Source organism: Pinus tabuliformis, chromosome 6 (assembly GCF_031772625.1).
Source record: "Pinus tabuliformis cultivar Carrire ecotype Pingquan chromosome 6, CPIR1, whole genome shotgun sequence".
NCBI classification, from domain to species: Eukaryota; Viridiplantae; Streptophyta; class Pinopsida; order Pinales; family Pinaceae; genus Pinus; species Pinus tabuliformis.
The window spans coordinates 44,714,680-44,735,862 of record NC_142292.1 but is presented as its reverse complement, the minus strand read 5'-3'; the positions used below and the strand labels follow the sequence as shown (position 1 = coordinate 44,735,862).

Sequence of the window (21,183 nt, the reverse complement as noted above, 5' to 3'; positions counted from 1 at the left end):
ATTAACAGAACAAGTAGGAAGACATAAATTTGAAAGTATAGAAAGGATTTCTAACAGTTAGACTTAGAAATTCCAACAAGAAATATGGGAATACATGTAAAATTAATTCTAAGTAAAGGTTAGTGTTGATTAAATTCGAGACTAGAGTAAGAGGGTATGGTTAATATGCGCGGGTTTAAGAATTAACCAAAGTTTATGAGGGTTGAATAAGATTCCGCTGGAGAGGTTAATTAAGGTTTAGACTATTGAATAGTCTTTGAAACATTTCCGCATGAGATTTTATTAAGGGGCCTTAAACTGTAATTTATGAAGGGTTGACTAGGCAGGGAGGATTGAAATTCCTGGGATGAATGAGATTATGCATTTTATATGCATACTTTGGGTATTGTCGGCTTGGCCCGGCATCACATGGTAATGTTAAAAATTTAAGTAAAATGATGGAAATGAAAGATAAAGGAGATTGTCACTTTTACTTTAATAGTTTAACATTACCATTAGGGAGCATCTAGGAAGCCTCTAGGGAGCATCAAGGGGCACCTTGGGAGTATTCGGAAAGTGTAGTTCCTCACATAACAGTTCGAAAAAAAAAAAAAAAAAAAAAAAAAAAAAAAAAAAAGAAAGCCCCGCCAAACCGTCTGAACCGTCCACCTTCTCTCAGATCCGTGGTGGATACACGCCCGAACCTCCACAGATCCACGGCTGATCCTTTCCGGATCCGTGGATTGGCACCCCACGGATCCAATTTTCCAAGAATCGCCAAAAAAAGGTGGAACTGCGGATCTGATTTTCGGAACCGGGGTTTTGCCGAAGGATTAGTGGCAGATCCGTATGGGACGCGGTTCTGCCTCCAGATCCTTGGTTGGGGGGGGGGGGGACGATCCCTGCAACTATGTGATAGCCACCAATGTGAAACATGGGAATAAATGTAGAACCAGAAGTTGTCTATCATTCAATTCAATCCAATGATCCATATTAGAATGCCCTTAAACATTAATTAAAAGCACTTGAATACAAAAGTGGTTAATGTACCTTAGAATGGATGATCCGACTTCATTGGTTGAGCAGGCTAGACGAAAGAAAGCGCTAATCGAAGCATGTATTAGAGGCATTTGAGGCTAGCTATGCTGGTTGGCAGGCTGAAGCAATAGGAGAAAAAATTTCTCCTATGGGTTACACATATTGGTGGGTAACAGGGCCATAAGTCTTATGCTTAGGAGCCATCAAAGAGACAATTGTAGACAAAAAAGCACAACATAAAATTTTGGAGGTGATGAATGAGGAATAAGACAGAAGCATATAGCTGATATCGTTGAACAATACTGCATACTTCAAACATTATGCACATGGCATGAGAGGTAAACTGTTCAATTCAGTGGCAATATTGAGTTAGATATCATCTTGAGAATATTCTATACAGGAATTGTGTGAAATTTTTGAGAACTGCACATAACTCTTATGCTCAAGCTTTAATTTTTGTTGGTGAAGTCATTTTGTGAACAGTATGGAATATGCAATTTATAAGCCCACATTAAGGAAAATAAAATATTTATCTGCATCAATTCTAAAGTGTATTTCTATTTCTACTAATTGCTATTTGATTTTAATATGATGTTATAAAAACGTGATATGGAATCAATTAGTGTTTTACTTCGTAAACACTACAGCCATAGGATAGCACACAGTAAATATGTTGGCATATTAATGGGCTATGCCCAAAATAACCTGTTCCAGAGAGATGATCTCTTCTGGTAGTTCTTCTAGAGAAGCCTGTTCATGTTTGGCTTAGGTAAAGTATGAGTAGTTGTCTTCTTTGATGAATCTTAATTCTCGCATCAAATTGGTTACAGGTGAAAAGCTTGCTTACAATTCGCCCAGAAGATGATACACACGTAAGGAATGTGACTATTCGCAAAATTCCCAGGTAAAGTAATTTCTATGTTCTCAGATTCATCTTTAGCTTTACTTGGAAGTTAGTCAATTGCTTATTCATAAATTTTCCAGGTAAAGTAATTTCTATTTGCTGAGATTCGCTTCTCCCTTTATGGGAAGTCAGACAATTGCCCATTTATGCAGATGAATATTTTCCTTTGCCTTCACTCTGTGCAGTCTGCAGCATTGTTATCTTTATAGGAAAGATATGCTAGTAGAGTATTAGGGTCATCTGTAATGGTTTTGTAATTTATTTATTTGACTTGTACTTTCGTTTTGAAGAAAATAATTCTAATGTTAATGGAGAAAGTATGTATGGAGGGAAAAACTATGTACAAGAAAGCTATTCAAAATCTTGACTCTGGGGAGGTTACTATTTGACTTAATATGTAAATCTCCATATCTGTTATGTTTTTAACAATCTCCGGTCATCTTCAATTGGATAGTCTATATTACAAAAATCAATATTTTACTTTGCTGAAATGATAGCTTTACATGCAAAAGAAGTGTCGTTAAAGCTGTTCTATAAATGGGCCAAGGATAAATTTCTTATCATGTTGTAACAACGTTATGTCTCAGTCTTGTAAATTATACACTCATACTTAAGGTAGTGTGGAAAATAATTGGCTTACTGTCAGGAGCTTCAAGTCATTAGATTTGCAAATCGATCATGGCTTGAATAATGAAAGGAGAAACGAATTAAGGTAGCATATGTCATAGGTCATAATAGCATTGAATATTTTCATTCTATAAGTCATTCAAGTGGTGGTAAGTTTGTGGCTGGTTTTACAATACCTTCTCGTGTTGTAATATTTGAAGGACCCTAGTTATGCTATCCTCCATTTAGTTTTATATGAGATTCTATTAAGCTACTTTCAATGTATTTCTTCTGCATGTATGAACAAATTTTATTCTTTGGAACTGAGAGTGTAATATGGTGATGCTCTTCATGCATTCTTTTTCAGGGTTCCAGAGCACATGCCTCTCTATGATATTTTAAATGAATTTCAGAAAGGGCAGAGCCACATGGCTGTTGTTGTCAAGTATAGCAAGGAAAAAATTGAGGCCCTAAACAAATTGAAGAGTCCATTGGATAGGAGACCACCTAATACCAGACGCAAAAGACAATCTCATCCTAAGGCTGTGACAGGTAAACAAATTACAGTTGGCTTTTTCAATTCTAACTTTGGTGAGTTTAGAATGGAAAGAAACACATTTTCTACTTTGACACAACTTGCTTGTTTGCCGTGCTTTTATTCATAGGTGGTTCTGATTTTTCAAAGAACTTGCATCCCTTCAAATATGACTGATTTTTTTTACATTCCAAGGTTGTTCAGTACCGGATAAATGCATGATAAACTATACAACCTTTATTCTCATGTCATTATTACCTGGCATCTTCCATGTTTGATGTTTGTTGCCCTTCAGACAAGCCACCCAAAGAAACACTTGGTGTGATTTGTTGCTGCTTGGACGGGATTCTCTTATCAATCTAGACCTGCTGTTTTCCATTCATCAATTACATTTCTGTGCTCATCAGTCACAGTGGTGCATCACTCCCCATGCCCTTGATCTTAGATGTGCTAGATGATATCATGCTGCTTCAATCATTGGTTGTTATGGTTGCATTGCTTAACTTCTTCATAAAAAATGATGCTAAGGTATCATCTTATTATGTGGATGTTAGCATTAGATGGATGTTTTATCGGTTATAACTTAGTAAAAATGTTACCTTATTACTATTTCTCACCATCCGGGACATAATTAGCTTTGGATAAGTGTGCTATTAAGCTAGACCACTAAGTAATTGACTCCATTTAAGACATTGATCTTTCACGATAATCTAATCAAATCATTTAACTTGCTAATTCAACCAAGTTGCTAGGCCATTCAGTGGTGTCTCCCGGACTTGTTGGTTGCCAAAAAGTCTCCCATCTTTACATCTCATAGGGACTACTCCCATAGCATGCTGTAGGGAGACAACTAGAACAGAGAAGGTGGGGATCAGAGTGACAACCCCCTTCCTGAGTGTTGTTGCACCTTTCCTGTATAGTTTGGGTGACAACAGGTATAAATTGCAATTTTTGGCACCAATATAACATGTTTTGATTGCAGGATCATCATAAATGGTTCATTCAAGTTGGCCGCAAGGGTTTGAGGCAAAAAATCCTTGGCCACAGGCCCTACAAGGACTGGTTTCACTACAAATTTAAATTTTAGACTTTGCCTGGGGTTTATCACTTAATAAATTTGCAAATAAATTTTTTATGGTTACAATTACATCTTTTGGTCTCAATTTGACCTATTTACATTACAGGCTTGTAGATAAATTTTGAGGGCCTGAAAAGTCTGATCTCTGAGACAGCTGCTAGGGTTTTGAAACCTTGAAGTCTTGGCCACCGACTTAGTTTTCCCCTCCAGCCTAGCTGCAGGCCGAAGGAGGCAATATAAACTCATCGCAACTGACTGCCAGGAATAGTCTCCTTGTTGCAGGCCTAGCGAAAATCTTTTTGAAGAGTTTATTACTAGTTTTCCATTGAAAAATTTGCCATTGCAAAGCTTTGATTGATTGAAAGATTATAAAATTGGTTTACAAGCTAACTGTGGTTGTTTTGCAGGCTTATTTACCATTTGGGCAAGGGTTTTAACCTTGGTTTGGGCTTGGGTATCCATTTTCCCATCACACTTTGTCTCTAGCCCTCTCTGCAAGGCTAGAAGCCTCTATAGGCTTGGCTGCAAGCACTCCTGGGTTTTTTAATTTTTTTCTCCATTGCATTTAGATTAGGGCTAACCTATCTGTGATTGCAGGATAGCGTGGAGGTTTGGAATGGTCTTGGCACTTATTTGAGGCCTAAACTTTGAGGTTTTAGATCTCATCTTGGTATACTAGTTTCTGAGGGAAGGCTGCAGGCCTTCAAGGCCTAACCCCTCTCAAATGTGGCCTATTGGTGACTGTCCCATATCAGATCTGAAGCTCCTATATTTCAGACCCTAATCATCAAGTTGACATATCATAATAAGCCTAAAGCACTCTAAAATTAGCGCAAAATAATCAGAAGTGTTTTGGTTAACATTTCGTGCATCTTTGGGTAACTGATCTTGATTGTTAGAGGACTGATATCGTTATTGCAGAGGTCTGATGTCAAGCTACAGAGGTCTTGTCTGAACTTACAGTGGTATTGCACATTGCTTCTAGCATTAAATTTGGCTCTCATGCATTAGCTCTTGTTCTTTGCATTATGGTAGCTCATTTTGACTGATACAATGGTCTGATATACACTAACCTCATTGCTACAGTTGATTGATAAGTACATGTAGTGGTCTGATCTAACATTGCAGTTACATCTTTACATTGAGCACTGACATTGTTTCTTGCATCTTGGTGAATGACACTTTGGACTGATGTATACTTGACAACAAGCTACAGTAGCTCATCTTTGTTGGTAGAAGTACATTGAAGGTTTAGTGCACTCCTGAAATGATTGTTCATGCATCCGTTGGCATTTAAAAGGGCAGATTAAGAGTTGATTGGCATTTGGCATCTATAGGCCATTGGTTTCTCTCTTGTCTTGTCTAAGGATAACCTTTGCACTATCTCACTAACTATCTCTTTCTAATTACATTTCTCATACTTGCATTTCACTGTTGCATTTGCATGGTTAGACTCTAGTTGCATCTCATCGTATCATGGTTTCTTGATTAGTTGTCTCTCTCTTGCATTGCATAGCTTAATTCTCTTGTTGCATTTCATTAGCTAATCTCACTGTTAGCAATCTCATCTAATTGCTTGAATTTGTGCTCCTGCAATCTCAGCCAATGTGCTTACGATAGTTGAAGGTTTCACTTACTCTTATTTGTTATATATAGGCACTCATAAATTCAAGGGAAAATTGAAATTGTTTGTAACATTGCAATCAAATCTTAATGGCCCATTGAATGTCGTGCTTCACGCTCTTATTGTCATATGTCTGCACTTTGTGCTCTATTGTTGATTAAAGCATATTGCATCATTGTTATTCAAGCATTGTCCTTTGCATCATCATCTTGTTCCATCTAATTTTGTTTCATCTAGTGTATCATGGATTTGTGAGCCCTCCCAAATTTACTTGTGAAGTTATATATATAATCTGTACTTGTCACTGTTTCTTGTATTGTAGCACTCCTATATCTTTAAAGTGAATGTGCTTGTTTCATTATAATGCAGGTTATCTTTTGCTCATACATCAATCTTGTATCTTACACTAATATTCCATTGCAGCAATTTTCCTTTTGTAACTTGTAATTTCTCAAACTGTGCAAGTATCTTCTTGGCATTGTATTGAAGGAATTGGTCTCTAAGCACTTTATCTAATCTAATCCATCTTAATATATACATCGCCCGCTAATAACGTCACTTTCCAATCCAAATCAAGTTGCAATAACAATAATTGCCTTGCCCTAAATCTCCTAGAACTTGTTCCAACAAGTTTTCACCTCATCATCATGCTTAGGGACTACCCTCTTAGCTTGTCTAGGAGAGAGCTAGAATGGAGTGAGTAGGGATAAGAGTGACAACCCCTACTTTGAGGGTTGCACCTTACAAAGTGTTCCCTCGTGGGGTTGGAAACATCTCCCATGCTAGGGTGTAAACCTCAGGCGACAACACTTCCGAGAGGAGCATCCATTGCCTTCAATAATTTAGAGTCTAGACTTCTGAGAGGCGAGCGTCAAAATCTCCATTACAGAAACCAATATCTTTGCATTATTTATCCATCCTCCCAAGTCAATATTCAAACCGGAATTAAAAATTGTTAATTTTCCACTGTTCTATGCTAGCACAATCACTTGGCCCAGTTCTTTCTTCAATTAGCAATCACTTTTAAACAAATTTAATCTTCCAATAACAATGGGCAGTTGTAGATAGAACAATAATTCAAATGCAATAGAAGACATCCAAGAAAATGAGACAAGAGAGACACAAGATTTGGTCAAAGCCAGGGATAAAACCCACAAGGGGGAAAACCCTTTCAAAATTCTTTTTCTATTAGATTGTCATCAAATGTTCAACAAAGATATACAATGTTCCAATTCATCAAAATGGGTCAAAGGACACTATCCAATTCAACTAACCAAAATCCAATGAGAGATGAGCCCAAAAGCCAAATCTGATCCAATGTCAAAGTCTGCAATTTCTGGGCAAATTCAACAACAGCCAAAGATTCCCTAACCAGTCAAAGTTTAGCAGTCAAATAAGCTCCAATAGGTTTGGTCCTGGCAACAGAAAAACTCAGCCTCTTTTGCTGGTCAAAGTCAAGTCAAACAGCCCCAAAAGGTGCCTCCAAAACTGGTCAAAGTCAAAGTCAAGGTGCCTCCATGATCTTGCTAGCTTCTCCACAACTGGCCAAGATCATGTTCTGATACCACTGTAATGTTCCCAACTAAAATAATCCAAGTTGGCACTTAAAGTTTCTGAGTTTTAACTGAGTTTCAAAGAGGTATTTGTTCAAACACTTGGTGAACATACTGCTGTAGGTGACTTTCAGGAGTTTACTTGAATGAACACTTTCATTTCAATTATTACTCATATAAGGAGTCTCATACCAGCAGCATACATTTTATTAAAACTCAGAAAAATGCACAGTCTACACCAACTTATGCAATCAGAGCTTGAGAATCTAATTTTTACCCTTCATTAAATTAAGGGACACTTATATATCACTGATGACACCTGCTACAACATTAAAGAAATCTGATATTAGAAATACCAGTGGACAGATGCAAAAAGAGTGGCTGTAGATGTCTGTTACAACACTAAAGCATCACCAGCTATGTAAGAAAAACCTTCCCACAGAGAATTACAAATTTACATCATGAACATGAACACCCCAGATGAATGCAATAATAAATATATGTATCAGACCTCATCAATCAGCAGCTGATCTTCTGAATCACAAATTCGGCCTCCATAAAGATGAGCTACAACACTTGGATCTGTCAAAGGAACACTGGTTCAAAGAAAAAGTTGTTTCTGGAACTGATAGTTGGTCCTTTCCTTCAATTCTGTTCACAAAATACAGTCAAAATTTGAAGAGAATTTGGCCCTTCCCTCTACTAATAAATCTTCTGGAAATTTGTACCATGCATGCCATGTAAACTGCTCCATAAACCACTAGGCCCTGGGGAAATTAAGTGCTGATATCACATGGAATTCGGCCACCCTTTTTAGATGATTCGGCCCTCCTTAATTGGCAGCAATTGACCTCCCTTTTGTACAGGAATTAATTCGGAAGGTGGCTTCAAAGATCAACTCGTCCTTAGGGGAAACGAAGAACAAATCCACTCCCATTTTTTGATCTCTAACTCAGCCTTATTCAAGGCACAACCTCTGAAAATTTCCTCCTATAAATCTGCTCCAAATTCTGGGTGCAAAATATATCAGTTCAACCTTTGGATGCAATGGACACACCCTCCTTGGCACTGTAATCTTTTGGAACCAATAAATTAGGATTGCAACACGGTCTTATCCTTTACTTGAGATAATTTGGCCTTGATGGGTATGCCAATTAGTTTGGCCTTCAATGGCTCTGATTGACCCTCTTTATCTGGAATAGACTCAGCCTCTTGATGCTTATATGTCCATGCAATAGACACAATGGAAGATCTGAAATAATCCTCCCAACAGCTAACTAGGGTGGCACTCGAAGTCCACCGAAATTAGCTTGAGTTTCACTTGAGACTCTTGAACTCGCTTGAGTCCCTTTTTAATTGTCAATAAGATAGATAGGAATAGATTGCCTTTGCAATTGAGTTTCTCTTCCTTTTATAATTCTTCATTGAGCCTCCTTCTAGCTTCTAGATTCTCCATTTTTCCTTATTATTTTATTGGTGGAGGCCATTTTCCACTTTTTGCCACCATTTAAATAATATATTAATTTGCTGCCATTCCAATAAAATAATACTTTTGCTCCATTCTCCAATAAAATATTATTTTGCCACTATCCTATTAAAATAATAATCTCTCCCTTCTCTCACAAAATAATATTTCCCTTTTTTAATATTTCCAAAATTTTGCAAAACTCCTAAGTTGTTTTTGCATGCAAAAAAATTGGAATTTTTTAATATTTCCAAAATTTTGCAAAACTCCTAAGTTGTTTTTGCATGCAAAAAAATTGGAAACATCATAGTCTTCCTCACCAAAAATTGTTTGTCCTCGAGCAATATCACCTTATGCTGCTACTCCGCACGCTAGCCTAGCTAATTCTAGGGTCCCAAATGTGCCACTAAACTACTCCTCACTGCAGCAGCAGCACCACATGAATAAATCCCGTGACACTAGAGTCCCAAACCATCCTGACCCATGGGAAGCTGTCTGTGCTCCACTTGTTGTCCCATGCACTTTGCCAATTTTAAATCATCTAAGAGTCCATAGCCTAAAGGACTAGGCACTAGTCCAAGAGTTTGGTGATCAACTCTTCTCTTCTCCATATTTTCTCCTAAATTTCGATCCCCTAAAGGTAGGGCGGAAATCTAGGGCTTGCAGGGAAATTTTAAGGAGGTGACTTTTTGGGAATCCGACGGTCCACACATCAACCTTAGGGTCTAGGCTACCTATGTGCGAAGTTTGGTGGGCATCCACTTGAGTTTCATCGATAAAATCTCTTGCCCTAGGTGCCACTCCAAGAGGGAAAACCTAGGTCTTTCTCTCTCACCTTAGGAACTTCTTTGAGGGTTGTACGAGCTTAGTATTCATTTGAATAAATCATAAGAACCCCTTTCCTTTGTCTTACCTTGACCTAGAGAGTGCTTTGGAGGGAAGTTCGTCCCATGATTATCCTAAAAACCCCAGGCCTAGTGTAAGCCCTAACTAGGTTTCTCAAGAATAGCGAAAGCCTATTTGAAGGTATATAATCATCTGTCAAAGCTTCTTGTCAGGTCCTATATATATTGAAGGTCTTGACCACAGACATTCATCAATATTGAACGTTCCCAATCCTTAGGTCTTGACTCTCCTCTTAGGCCTTTCTTGGACAACTATTCTTCATCAAGCCATAATTGAACCTCTCCTTTGAATGGGCCATAGGAATCACCTCATATCTTATCATTGACTTCTTCATTACAAGTGATTTGCTCCATACCATAACTCCTCCCATTGGTGAAAGTCTGTAAAGAGCAGGGGACACTCACTGAGGTGACAGTGGGTCTTTGTCCCATTGTTGTCATTTGGTCTAGTAGTTGTCCCTTAGGTACCCCTCCTAGGACCCTTGTTAGATTGAGTGGCAACAACTCCAATGCTCTGGCTTTACCAACTCCTATTGGAAGGATGCTCCAACGCCCTGTGCAGGCTCCGACCCGCCCTAGCACCATCCTGCAACCCTACCCAACAAGCTGCCACTTGTCCTGAGGCTCCAACCTTCAGTTCACTTTGGAAAACCACATTCTACAATTTTCAGATTGGATCCACCTGTGCTCAAAATAAACTGCAATACAATGTAGCTGCTTAAACTCAATATTTATATCAGTAGCAAACCCTAGCAACTTACATGAATGAACAATTCACTGCTAATCTCCGCAATGGTCATCAACATGCATGTTAGCCATGTACTCAGTTCTCTCAATAAGGTAATCCTTGGCACATATCCCCTGCTCATATTGGCCAAGAATACTACAACATATATCAATCAAACAACCAATTTGATCTAAATCCATTGTCCAAGCAGTACTTAATTTCAATAACTCTTACTCACATACATGGCATTCAACAAAGTCATTAAGCCAAACCTGTATTCATATTTTCTCTGCACAAGGATCAAACCCTAGCTGGACATTCCATTAGCACTCAAACACTGTGATGAGAGAACCCTAGCATAAAAATCAGTCAAGTTTACTGTCACAACAACTCTGCTCAAGTACAACTTCAACATTTAGTCAATACTTCAATCCGCTTTCAACCACTTGAGCAGTTGCACTTCACAAAGGCTGGTTGTCCTTCAATCATACACCTCTGTCCTCTGCAACCCAGTCTCAACATACTATAACATAAGATACTTTGTCATTAGCAAGTAATACCCAATTTGGAAGCACTACAATCTGATCTTTCTACAACAGAGCAGTCTGGTCACAAACTCTAGCATATGCTCAGATCTCTGGCAGCTCTATCAACATCTTACAATACACTGATCAACAATATCATTCACAACTAAACTGTAACTTTGCTTCAACAATTAACCTTCCTTACAATGATGACATCTGTAATACAAGAAGGCATCTTAGATCAAGGTCAACATTATTCAAGGGGTTCTTTGTTTGCAACCAAACTGCTTGACAGTGTATCAAACCCTATTTAGACAATGGCCATTACTTGACAAGGATTAGCAACATAGTCCCAACAACTTCATACAAACATTAGAATTCTTGAGATATCAATGCATTTCTATAGGCAATGCAAATCTCTTTGCACAATCAGCAAGCTTATACAAGCTGGTTTTCAGTACAGTTCTGATAGTCAATTCATTAGTACAACTTGTCATTCATGTACTCACACAACCAAGGGATTATCAAGAACAACCTAGCCTGCAATATAAACCTGCCGAATATAACTTTCTTCATCAAACAACTTTGCCCAACAACAATATACTTGACCCAACAAAACTTCACTCTAACTTAGAGCATATAAATGGCATACAAACCTTGATCAAATCTATCAACCAACTGCTCTGGTCATCATTCATAACAGGGGGCCTAAACTCATCTTACATAGAAACCTGGTTATCATATATGTGGTTAGGTCTTGTTATAGGACAATAGACATACACTTCAAAAACTTGGCAGTATTAACACATACTGCTCAAAGCTCTAGGAAATGAGAGCATGCTTTGAATGATGTGTAGCAATGGTTACTCCCTTACTAGTGGGGCAATTCATCGCCCACTAGGGGTTGGGACATGCAAGGGTTCCTTTTTAATGATGTGAGAGGGAAACATTAGCCCAAGGAACCAGGTGATGACCTTAATGATAAGGGGTAGATCTCATGCTTGGCTTTTTCCCACATGCTAATGTTAATGCCCCAATCATTCTTTTGCATTTTATAATTTTCTTTCTTTTGTTTCTTGCTTGTGGCCATGATATGATTTTCTTTTTCTTTGAGCTGCATCAACCTCTTGGGGCAACATTTTTGGGCGCGACACATCCCTTCTCGCCCTTGGGAAAGTGTTTCTATGGTTTTTGTAGCAGGGCTACCTATGTTTAGAAAAGGAAATGATTATTTGTATGTTGTAGTGGATCATTTCAGTAAAATGTGTGCGTTGATGCTTTGTAAAACATGTCATATGTTATGCTCTTAACCTGCAAGACGATACCAGAATACCAAATATGCGAATAAATATACTCAGAACATAGAACAATGAACAATAACAACAAGTATTTTATTATCCAGAAAGCAAAGTTCACTTGCCTCTTCGAGGGGCCAACCTCCAATAGAGCTGAGCTCGATTACAAAATAAGACACGATGCTCCTCGAAGGGAGTCTCTATCTTTTATATAGGATTCATACATGCAATACCATGGGGCAATACCATGGTTCTTATTAATACCATCTATCTAATGCCATGGCCCATTTGCAACTAACTGTGGTCCGGTCATTAAATGCTGGTTAACCACTTACAATTATTAATATGGGCTTTATTGAATCTTTACGTAACTATAACTATGAATCTATCTTATTACATAGATAAGGGGGTTAGGGTGGGACCCTAACATGCCCTCCCCCATAAGAATAGCCTTGTCCTCAAGGCTGAAGCTGCGGAAACTATTGAAGAATAGTGGCTGGTTCCCAGGTTGCATCTTCCGGAGAGGTGTCTTTCCATTTGACGAGGACTTCCTTGATCATGCGACCACGCAAGTGCCATTCTCGCGTGTGCAGGACCTGTTTAGGTTGGAGCCAGATTGACCCTTCTTCATCCAGTTCAGGTAGACTGGTTTGAATTCTGCAATTGTTCACAATCACTTTCTTGAGGCATGAGACATGGAAAACTGGATGGATTTTTGCAGTGGGTGGCAAAGCTTGCTTGTAGGCAACTTCTCCAATGCGTTGAAGTACTTAATACAGTCTGTAGAATTTTGGAGATAGTTTCTGACAACCCTTGTCTTTGAGTGATGTTTGCTTATATGGTTGCAGCCTCAAAAATACCTGATCCCCTTCTTGAAATTGGCGTTCTGAGCGATGTTGATCTACTTGTTGCTTCATGCGGTTTTGAGCTTGATGAAGATTCTCTCGAAGATGGGCCAACATGGTTGTGCGATTCTGTAGGAGTTGATCCACTGCTTGTACCTTCAAGCACCCCTTGATATAAGAAGTAGGGGAAGGAGGGAGTTGACCATAAAATGCTTCATATGGAGTCATTTTGGTGGTGGCATGATTGTTGGTGTTATACCACCATTCAGCTAGAGGTAACCACTGTACCCAGAGATGTTGCTTTTTTGAAGTGAAACACCTAAGGTAGGTTTCCAGACATTTGTTGACTGCTTCAATTTGACCATCAGTTTGTGGATGATAGGAAGTATTGAGTTGTAGTTGGGCACCTTGTAGCCAGAAGAGTTCCTGCCAAAAGTTACTGGTGAAGACCGAGTCACGATCAGACACAATGGAAGTGGGCATGCCATGCAATTTGAAGATCTGATCCATGAAAGATTGAGCGACCAAAGTCGGTGTGAAAGGGTGGGGTAGGGTGCAAAAATGAGCATACTTGGAATGTCTGTCCACAACCACCATGATGACTGACTTGTTTCCTGACTTTGGAAGACCCGTAATGAAATCCATAGAAACCTCCGTCCATATTGATGCCGGGATGGGCAATGGCTGTAATGTGCCTGGTGATTTGACTATTTTTCCTTTGTGGCGCTGACAGACGTCGCATTGAGCTACAAAAGTAAGAATGTCCTTTTTCATGCCTGTCCAAAAAAATGATCTTCGAGTGAGAGCATACGTCTTCTGAAAGCCTGAATGTCCTGCAGTGGGAGATGAGTGCAACTCCACCAAAATGCGGCTTTTGGGGGTGGATGTTGGTGATATTATGACTCTGTCCTTGTAGCGAAGAATCTCGTCTTGCCATGAGTAGCCCTCTATGGAATTTGGATCCGCTTGCAATTGAGTAATGAGTTGGGAGAGCCAAGGATGTGAAAACCATTCCTTGCAAGCCTCTTCAATCCATTCTAGAATGGGAAGGGAAATTGCGAGCAGGGTACTCTCCTCCTCAAATTGGCAGGATAATGCATCTGCTACAATATTCTCGCGCCTTTTCTTGTAAATTATCTCATAATCATATCCCAACATTTTAACGAGCCATTTATTTTGTTGTGGTGAGGATAGGCGTTGCTCCAAAAAATATTTAAGGCTTTGATGGTCTGTGCGGATTTGGAAACGTCGCCCCAATAAGTATGGTCGCCAGGTATCTACTGCATGTAAGATGGCCATCATCTCCTTCTCATAGGTAGATTGTCCCAGATTCTTCCCACTTAGTTGTTGGCTCGTGAAGGCCAAGGGTCGACCTTCCTGCATTAAGACCGCCCCAATACTCGTACCCGAAGCATCACGTTCAATGACAAAAGATTTGGTGAAGTCGGGTAGTGCTAAGACTGGAGTGGAACACATGGCATTTTTGAGAGCTGTAAAGGTCTATTGTGCTTCATCATTCCCAGAGGAATGAATTTTCCTTGAGGAGTTGAGTGAGGGGCCTTGCAATGCGACCATAATTGCGGACAAATTTGCGGTAGTAGCCTGTGAGACCCAAAAATCCTCTCAAGATCTTCAAGGACTTAGTTTGAGGCCAATCCTGCATTGCCTGGATCTTTTTGGGGTCCACCCTGACACCTTCACGCCCCACAATATGGCCCAAATACTCAACTTCTTCCATGCCAAAAAAACACTTGGACATCTTGACAAATAATTTATTCTTGCGGAGCAGTTGCAAGAGCAGATCTACATGCTGAAGATGTGCGGCCCAAGTGCGACTGTAGATGAGGATGTCATCAAAGAAAACAAGGACAAATTTTCTGAGATATGGTTTGAGCAGGTGGTTCATAAGGCTCTGAAAAGTGGATGGGGCATTACAAAGACCGAATGGCATGACTAGGAACTCATAATGGCCTTCATGAGTTCGGAAAGCAGTCTTTGGAATGTCGACTTCTTTCATGTGAATTTGGTGGTAGCCTGAGCGAAGATCAAGCTTAGTGAAGAATTGAGCCCCATTTAGTTCATCCAGCAAATCATCGACAACCGGTATGGGAAATTTATCTTTGACTGTCAACTTATTAAGGGCCCTAAAGTCTGGACACATATGCCATTCACCGGTGATGAATAAGGACTAATGCTGGGACAAATGACGCCTACTTCCAAAAGTTCCTTGATTATTTTTTCTATTTCATTCTTTTGGGCGAACGGATATCTATATGGGCGCAAATTTGGTGGTTGGGCCTCTGGGACCAAAGTGATGCTATGATCATGTTCCCCTCTCGAGGGTGGAAGCTCATGAGGCTTGTCAAAGACTGGCATATGGTTATTTAAGATCTGTTGCATCTCAGGATGAATCTGAAGAGAATTGGGTTCGAAAGCCTGGATGGCATTAAATTGAGCTATAACTCCATGGTGCCCCTTTTTTAACAAATTTTCCATCCGATGTGAGCTGATGATAGAGGGAGCTCCCGCCTGGAGTCCGCGAAGGGTATGTGTGTGGTTGTTCTGCTTAAAGCTCATATATAACTCTTGAAAATCCATTGTGATTGGGCCAAGTGTGCGAAGCCATTCAACACCTAGGACAATGTTGCACCCTCCCATGTGTATGGCAAACATGTGGGTCTTTAACTGATAATCCCCCATTTGAATTTTGACATTTTCACAGTGGCCTTCACGTTTCATTGTTCCCCCATCAGCAATTTGGACTTGGAAGTTAGAAACTGCTCGTGCAAAACAATGCACTGCTTCCGTGACTCTTTGATGGATAAAATTATGTGTACTTCCACTATCAATCAAGACTACTACTAGGTGATGCTTAATAAAACCTCTGATTTTGAGAGTTTGAGGTTTAAAAAATCCCTGCCAAAGCATGCAGCGAGATAACTGGTTCTTCAGGTACATTGTCCTTCTGGTTATCCTCTTCTTCCTCCTCTGGTTCCTCAAGTGGTGGGGCTTCCTCCGATGAACTGTGATCAGTAGAATCTATTTGGAAGAATTTGGGTTCCTTGCATTTATGCCCGGGGGAGTATTTTTCATCATAGTAGTAACATAAACCTTGCTTTCTTCTTTCCACCATTTCTACAGGGGACACCTTTTGAACCTTGAGTGTTTGGGTAGTGCTTTGAGCCTATGGGGGGCGACCCTTGGCGGTGAAATGTGGGCGATAGGACTAGGCTGCTAACGCACGTTCTACTTCACGAGCTATCCTGCAAGCCTGTTTCCACGAGCTAGGGTGGTGCAGTCGCACGTGGGCTTGTATGGCTTCTTTAAGACCACTGACAAAACATTTCGTGTAGAACTCATCTTGTAGACCTCCAGTGCGGAAAGTTAATGCGTCAAAGGCTGTAATATATTCATCCACTGTCTTTGTCTGTCGAAGCTTAGTGAGACGACCCAAAAAGGCAGATTCATGGTCAAAGCGATCCATAAGAGCTTTTTTGAATGTCTCCCAAGTCAAGGGCCTTCCATAGCAACGTTGATGCCATTGCCACCATTGCCATCTTTCATTGTCCAAGTACATGATACCCACACTAAGCTGAGTGGCATTATCCAGGATGTAATTTAGATTGAAATATTGCTCCATTTGTGTTATCCATGTGGCCGGGTGAGAGCCATCAAATTTATACACGTCCAGCTTGGGTGGTCGGGGATGGGATTGTTGGTGGGTGCCAAAGAGGTGAAGGGATTGGCTAGACTCACCCTCACTGTGTTTAGTGCCAATATGTGCCTCCTCGCGTGCCTCCTCCTTGCCCTTAGAGAGTGTTGCATTTAATTCCTTCAGCTACGACACTACGTCTTTCAAGGCTGTTTCAAGGCTTTCCATCCTCTCATTCACCATTGCTTGAGCTCTAGTTTGTACCATGCACCGAGGCGATGCGCTTGAAATTTGGGACGACCTTTTTGGCACTAACAATTGAATGGTACCACCTTGCTCAGCTCATCGTCCTGATTCTTATGGGCTAAGTCACCAATAAGCGCCCTGGCCGTTTTTTTTTATACTCTGAACGGAGTTTTACTCCTTCCTTGGGAATACTGCAGTAGCCGAATCCCAAAAATGTCAATGCTGCCAAAAGTCCTGCGAAAATCACACCCAAGTATAGGAACCCACACAACTACTTAGATCTGGATGGTGGATCTGAGAGATCTGAACGACAGAACTGATTGCTGCTGCGGATCTGATGGATCTAAGAGATCTGAATGGCTGATCTGCTAGATCTGAACAATGGAACTGATTGGTGCTGCGGTGACAAAAACCCCACTTGCGAGATCTGATCTGGTAAAGATTATGTGTGATCCAGAGATAGATCAGGGAACTATGGTCTCCAGGAGTGTCAGGTGCTACAGATCGCAATATACATAAGGGTCTGACAGTAGTACCCGACCCAATTTTTCAGGGCACTAACCAAGGAGGATCAATCGTACCCTTAACCTTACGACCCGACTGCCCTATCGTACGTATGAGTAATCTCTCCGAGTGCTGTTCTCGGTGTAATATAGTAGCAAGACGGTCGACGGGTTATCTATGGCGAGGTTACCAAGGGAGCTAGGGGGCTTCCGATATACCCAGAGGGTACTTGGAAGACAGTCCATGCGCGGTTCTGTCTAATGCGCTACTACTCGAAGGGGTACCCACAGGGGTTACAAGGGAGTCCAACAAGCGTGACCACCTCTTGTATTTCCTGCATGCATGCCTCCCCAAGTCCGTAGGTTTATGCACTCAACGACAGATCCTGTGGTTTAAAGACGCCGGAACACGTCTCTAGCCAAATTTTTTTTTGCTAAAAATTGGAGATCCCACCGGCCCTGGAAAGCGCTCTGGTACCACTTGTTATACTCTTAACCTGCAAGACGATACCAAAATACCAAATATGTGAAGAAATTTACCCAAAACATAGAACAATGAGCAATAACAAGTATTTTATTATCCAGAAAGCAAAGTTCACTTGCCTCTTCGAGGGGGCAACCTCCAATAGAGCTGAGCTCGATTACAAAATAAGACACGATGCTCCTCGAAGGGAGTCTCTATCCTTTATATAGGATTCATACATGCAATACCATGGGGCAATACCATGGTTCTTATTAATACCATCTATCTAATACCATGGCCCATTTGCAACTAACTGTGGTTTCGTCATTAAATGCAGGTTAACCACTTACAAGTATTAATATGGGCTTTAGTGACTCTTTACTTAACTATAACTATGACTCGATCTTATTACATAAATAAGGGGGTTAGGGTGGGACCCTAACATCATAGTTGAACAAATTGCATAGATGTTCTTCCAGAAACATGTCATAGATGTTACCTACTTCTATTATTTTTGATTGATATTCTTGATTTATCGAGAAGTTTGTTTATGGGAACTCATGGACACAAAGTTGAAGAAGAGCACAACATTTCATCCACAAATTGATGGTCAGACAGAGGTAGTGAACATAACAATAGTGCATCTCCTTCGAGGATATTGTGGTAAGCATCCTAAACTTTGGGATGAGCATTTTCATTACATCTAGCATGCCTACAATCGTGCCAAGCATTCATCTACACAAGTATCTCCATTTGAAGCTTGTTTGGGTTATTTGCCAAAGTCTCCTTTGGATTTCATCTTTGGTAAATATATTACAATAGATGGACATAGTGATGTGGACAAAGCCAAGCATTTCATTGAACAAATCCAATTAGTGCATTAAAGGGTACAAGAATAGCTAGAGAAAAGCCAAGCCAAGTACAAAGCAAGGCATGATAAGCATCGGGTTGATCATGATTTCCAAGTGGGAGATCAAGTTTGGTTGTACATTAGCAAGGAATGGTTGCAAGGTGAAGGTAAAAAGCTCAAACCAATCAGATATGGTCATTTCAAAATCTTAACTCTTTCCGATTAGATTTGTCACCTTACATACAAATTTATTCTGTTGTAAATGTGGAAAACTTGAGATTGTATGAGCCTCCTATGATCGTTGATCAAGGAGAGAATGTTCAGATTCCATCTATAGAAGATTTTTCTCTTGAATACTTAAATGAGTTGCAGGAAGACACTATTCTTGATAGAAGAATAAGGACTTCACACAATGACAATGTGGAGTATCTTCTTGTGGGGCTGAAAGGTACCAATCCAAGTAAAGCAAGGTGGATAGAGACTAGGAAAGTGAGGGAGATGTACCTTCACTTACTTGTTGAGTAAAAACAGACTTTTGGTGGTCTAAAAGCTTCCAGTGAGGAGGTGTGATCCAGGGGATCCAAAAAATGCTCAAACATCAAAGTGCTCAAATTCTCTTGAAGCCAACACCAAATCACAGAGCTCATCATTCTGATTCCAACTACGCTTGAATCACTTCAATCTGACACCGTATGAGCATGTTATTGCGGTTTGAAATTTTGACCAAATAGTAAAAAAATCGAAGTTGCGGGTTGATTGTGCAGGGTACGGATGCTGATGTGGCAGTCTGTATGTTGACGTGATGCTGACGTCATCAGTTGACTGGGCTGTACAAATGGCAAGTGGACAAATGGCATGAGGGCTCATGGCACATGGTTGTTTGGCATATGATTGATTTTGTGGACCAATTATAGGTCACCATGTGGGCCAATCAGAGGGTGCCACATGGCCCTATCAGAGGCCACCAAGTGTATCCAGAGTAGGCATAAAAAAATTGTTAAGTCGACCGACAGGCTCTGTAGGAATCAAATACATGACCCTTCAGTTGCAGATCGGGCACCCTACCAATGCGCAAAGGTTGGTGCTTATTGACCAACGACTGTGACTTGTTCAGTGGTCCAACGGTTTGGGGAAAGGGCTAGCCGATGGGCATGCTCGACTTGCCCGACCCATGGTTTTCGCTTCTTACGGGACTGACAACGTATGGCGTGGGGGTTGGGCGCGTGGCACATTGCCCATGCCCATGGCCCAAAGCCATGTGGTTAACGTGGAAAACGGGAGCGGGGCCATTGGTGGGGGCTTTGACCTGTATTGAAAAAATTATTTAATATTTAAAATAAACAACACAATGAATGGTGGACAGGGAGGATCGAACCCTTGACCTGCAGAGTACCAACCTAAACCCTTGATAGGCTAGGCTTGTTTTTTGGCCAAGTTAGTAAGGCTGAGACCTATTGATTTGCAGTTGTAGACCAGTTTGGTTAAAGGGGGGTATTTTACTCAATTTGAATCTTTTTGAGCTCAAGAAGAGCTTAGATGGAGGTTTTTGAGTGTTTTGGATAGCATGGGAGTGCTATTTCTTATTTTGAAGCTGGTAGACTGATGTAATTAACATTTGAGCATTTTATTGAAGCAGTCACCATTGGAAGCATGCCTTGGAGACATAGCCCAAGATTGGCGAACTCCGTTATCAATTTGTTCTTGTTTTATGCTGCATTTTTATCCTCTTATTACTGCAAAATTTATGCAAATTAACTTAAATTTGTGTACTTTTGCAATTTCAATCCATTGCCTAAAAGGACATAAACAGGCCAATTTAATCAATGAAACCTTCACTTTCATTTGTAGATCAGTTTACCTAGAGAAGGGAGATGGAGTAAGGGATCGTAATGTATGGAGGGGGGTGATAAGCATGGAAAAGGGGTAGATGGGACACACTATGTCAACCACAGATTCCCAAGCAGTGCCCCTTTCTAAAGAAATAAGCCATTAAAGGCGATCTCACTGGACTAGGATAGAAAATTAGCCCCCAATTTAAGGTGAGGGAGCATGACTATGGCCAAAACCTTCGTTCTTCCAAGTCGCCTCATAATTCATGCCAAATTTCAAAAATACAAACAAGCATAAGCACCTGAATGCAAAATGAAGGAAGTACCTTTCAACCAGAACCCACCTTCCAACATGTGATCTTGATAGATGGGTGAGGGGACATGTGACTGATGTAGGTGGCAGTGATATGTATGGTGCATCACATTGGCTACAAGATGGCTCTCAGTTGTTGCTAGTTTCCAGTTGGACAATATGACTAGGAGAACAATTCTCCTATGATGTCACCCACTTTTGGTGGGTGACAAGCCCTAAATTATGGTTGAAGAACACATGTAAGATGAT

The 21,183-nt window shown here is 40.4% G+C and overlaps 1 protein-coding gene across 4 annotated transcripts in view; it reads left to right on the top strand.

Moving 5' to 3' along the window:
• LOC149257136 (DUF21 domain-containing protein At2g14520-like) overlaps window positions 1-21,183 on the top strand; it is a 478,430-nt gene that overhangs the window by 222,125 nt on the left and 235,122 nt on the right. For all 4 annotated transcript variants that reach the window (XM_089413642.1, XM_089413638.1, XM_089413641.1 and 1 more), the window contains 2 exons: window positions 1,848-1,921; window positions 2,895-3,079. In XM_089413642.1, the coding sequence (XP_089269768.1) occupies window positions 1,848-1,921; window positions 2,895-3,079 (259 nt within the window). The remainder of the gene's footprint in view (window positions 1-1,847; window positions 1,922-2,894; window positions 3,080-21,183) is intronic.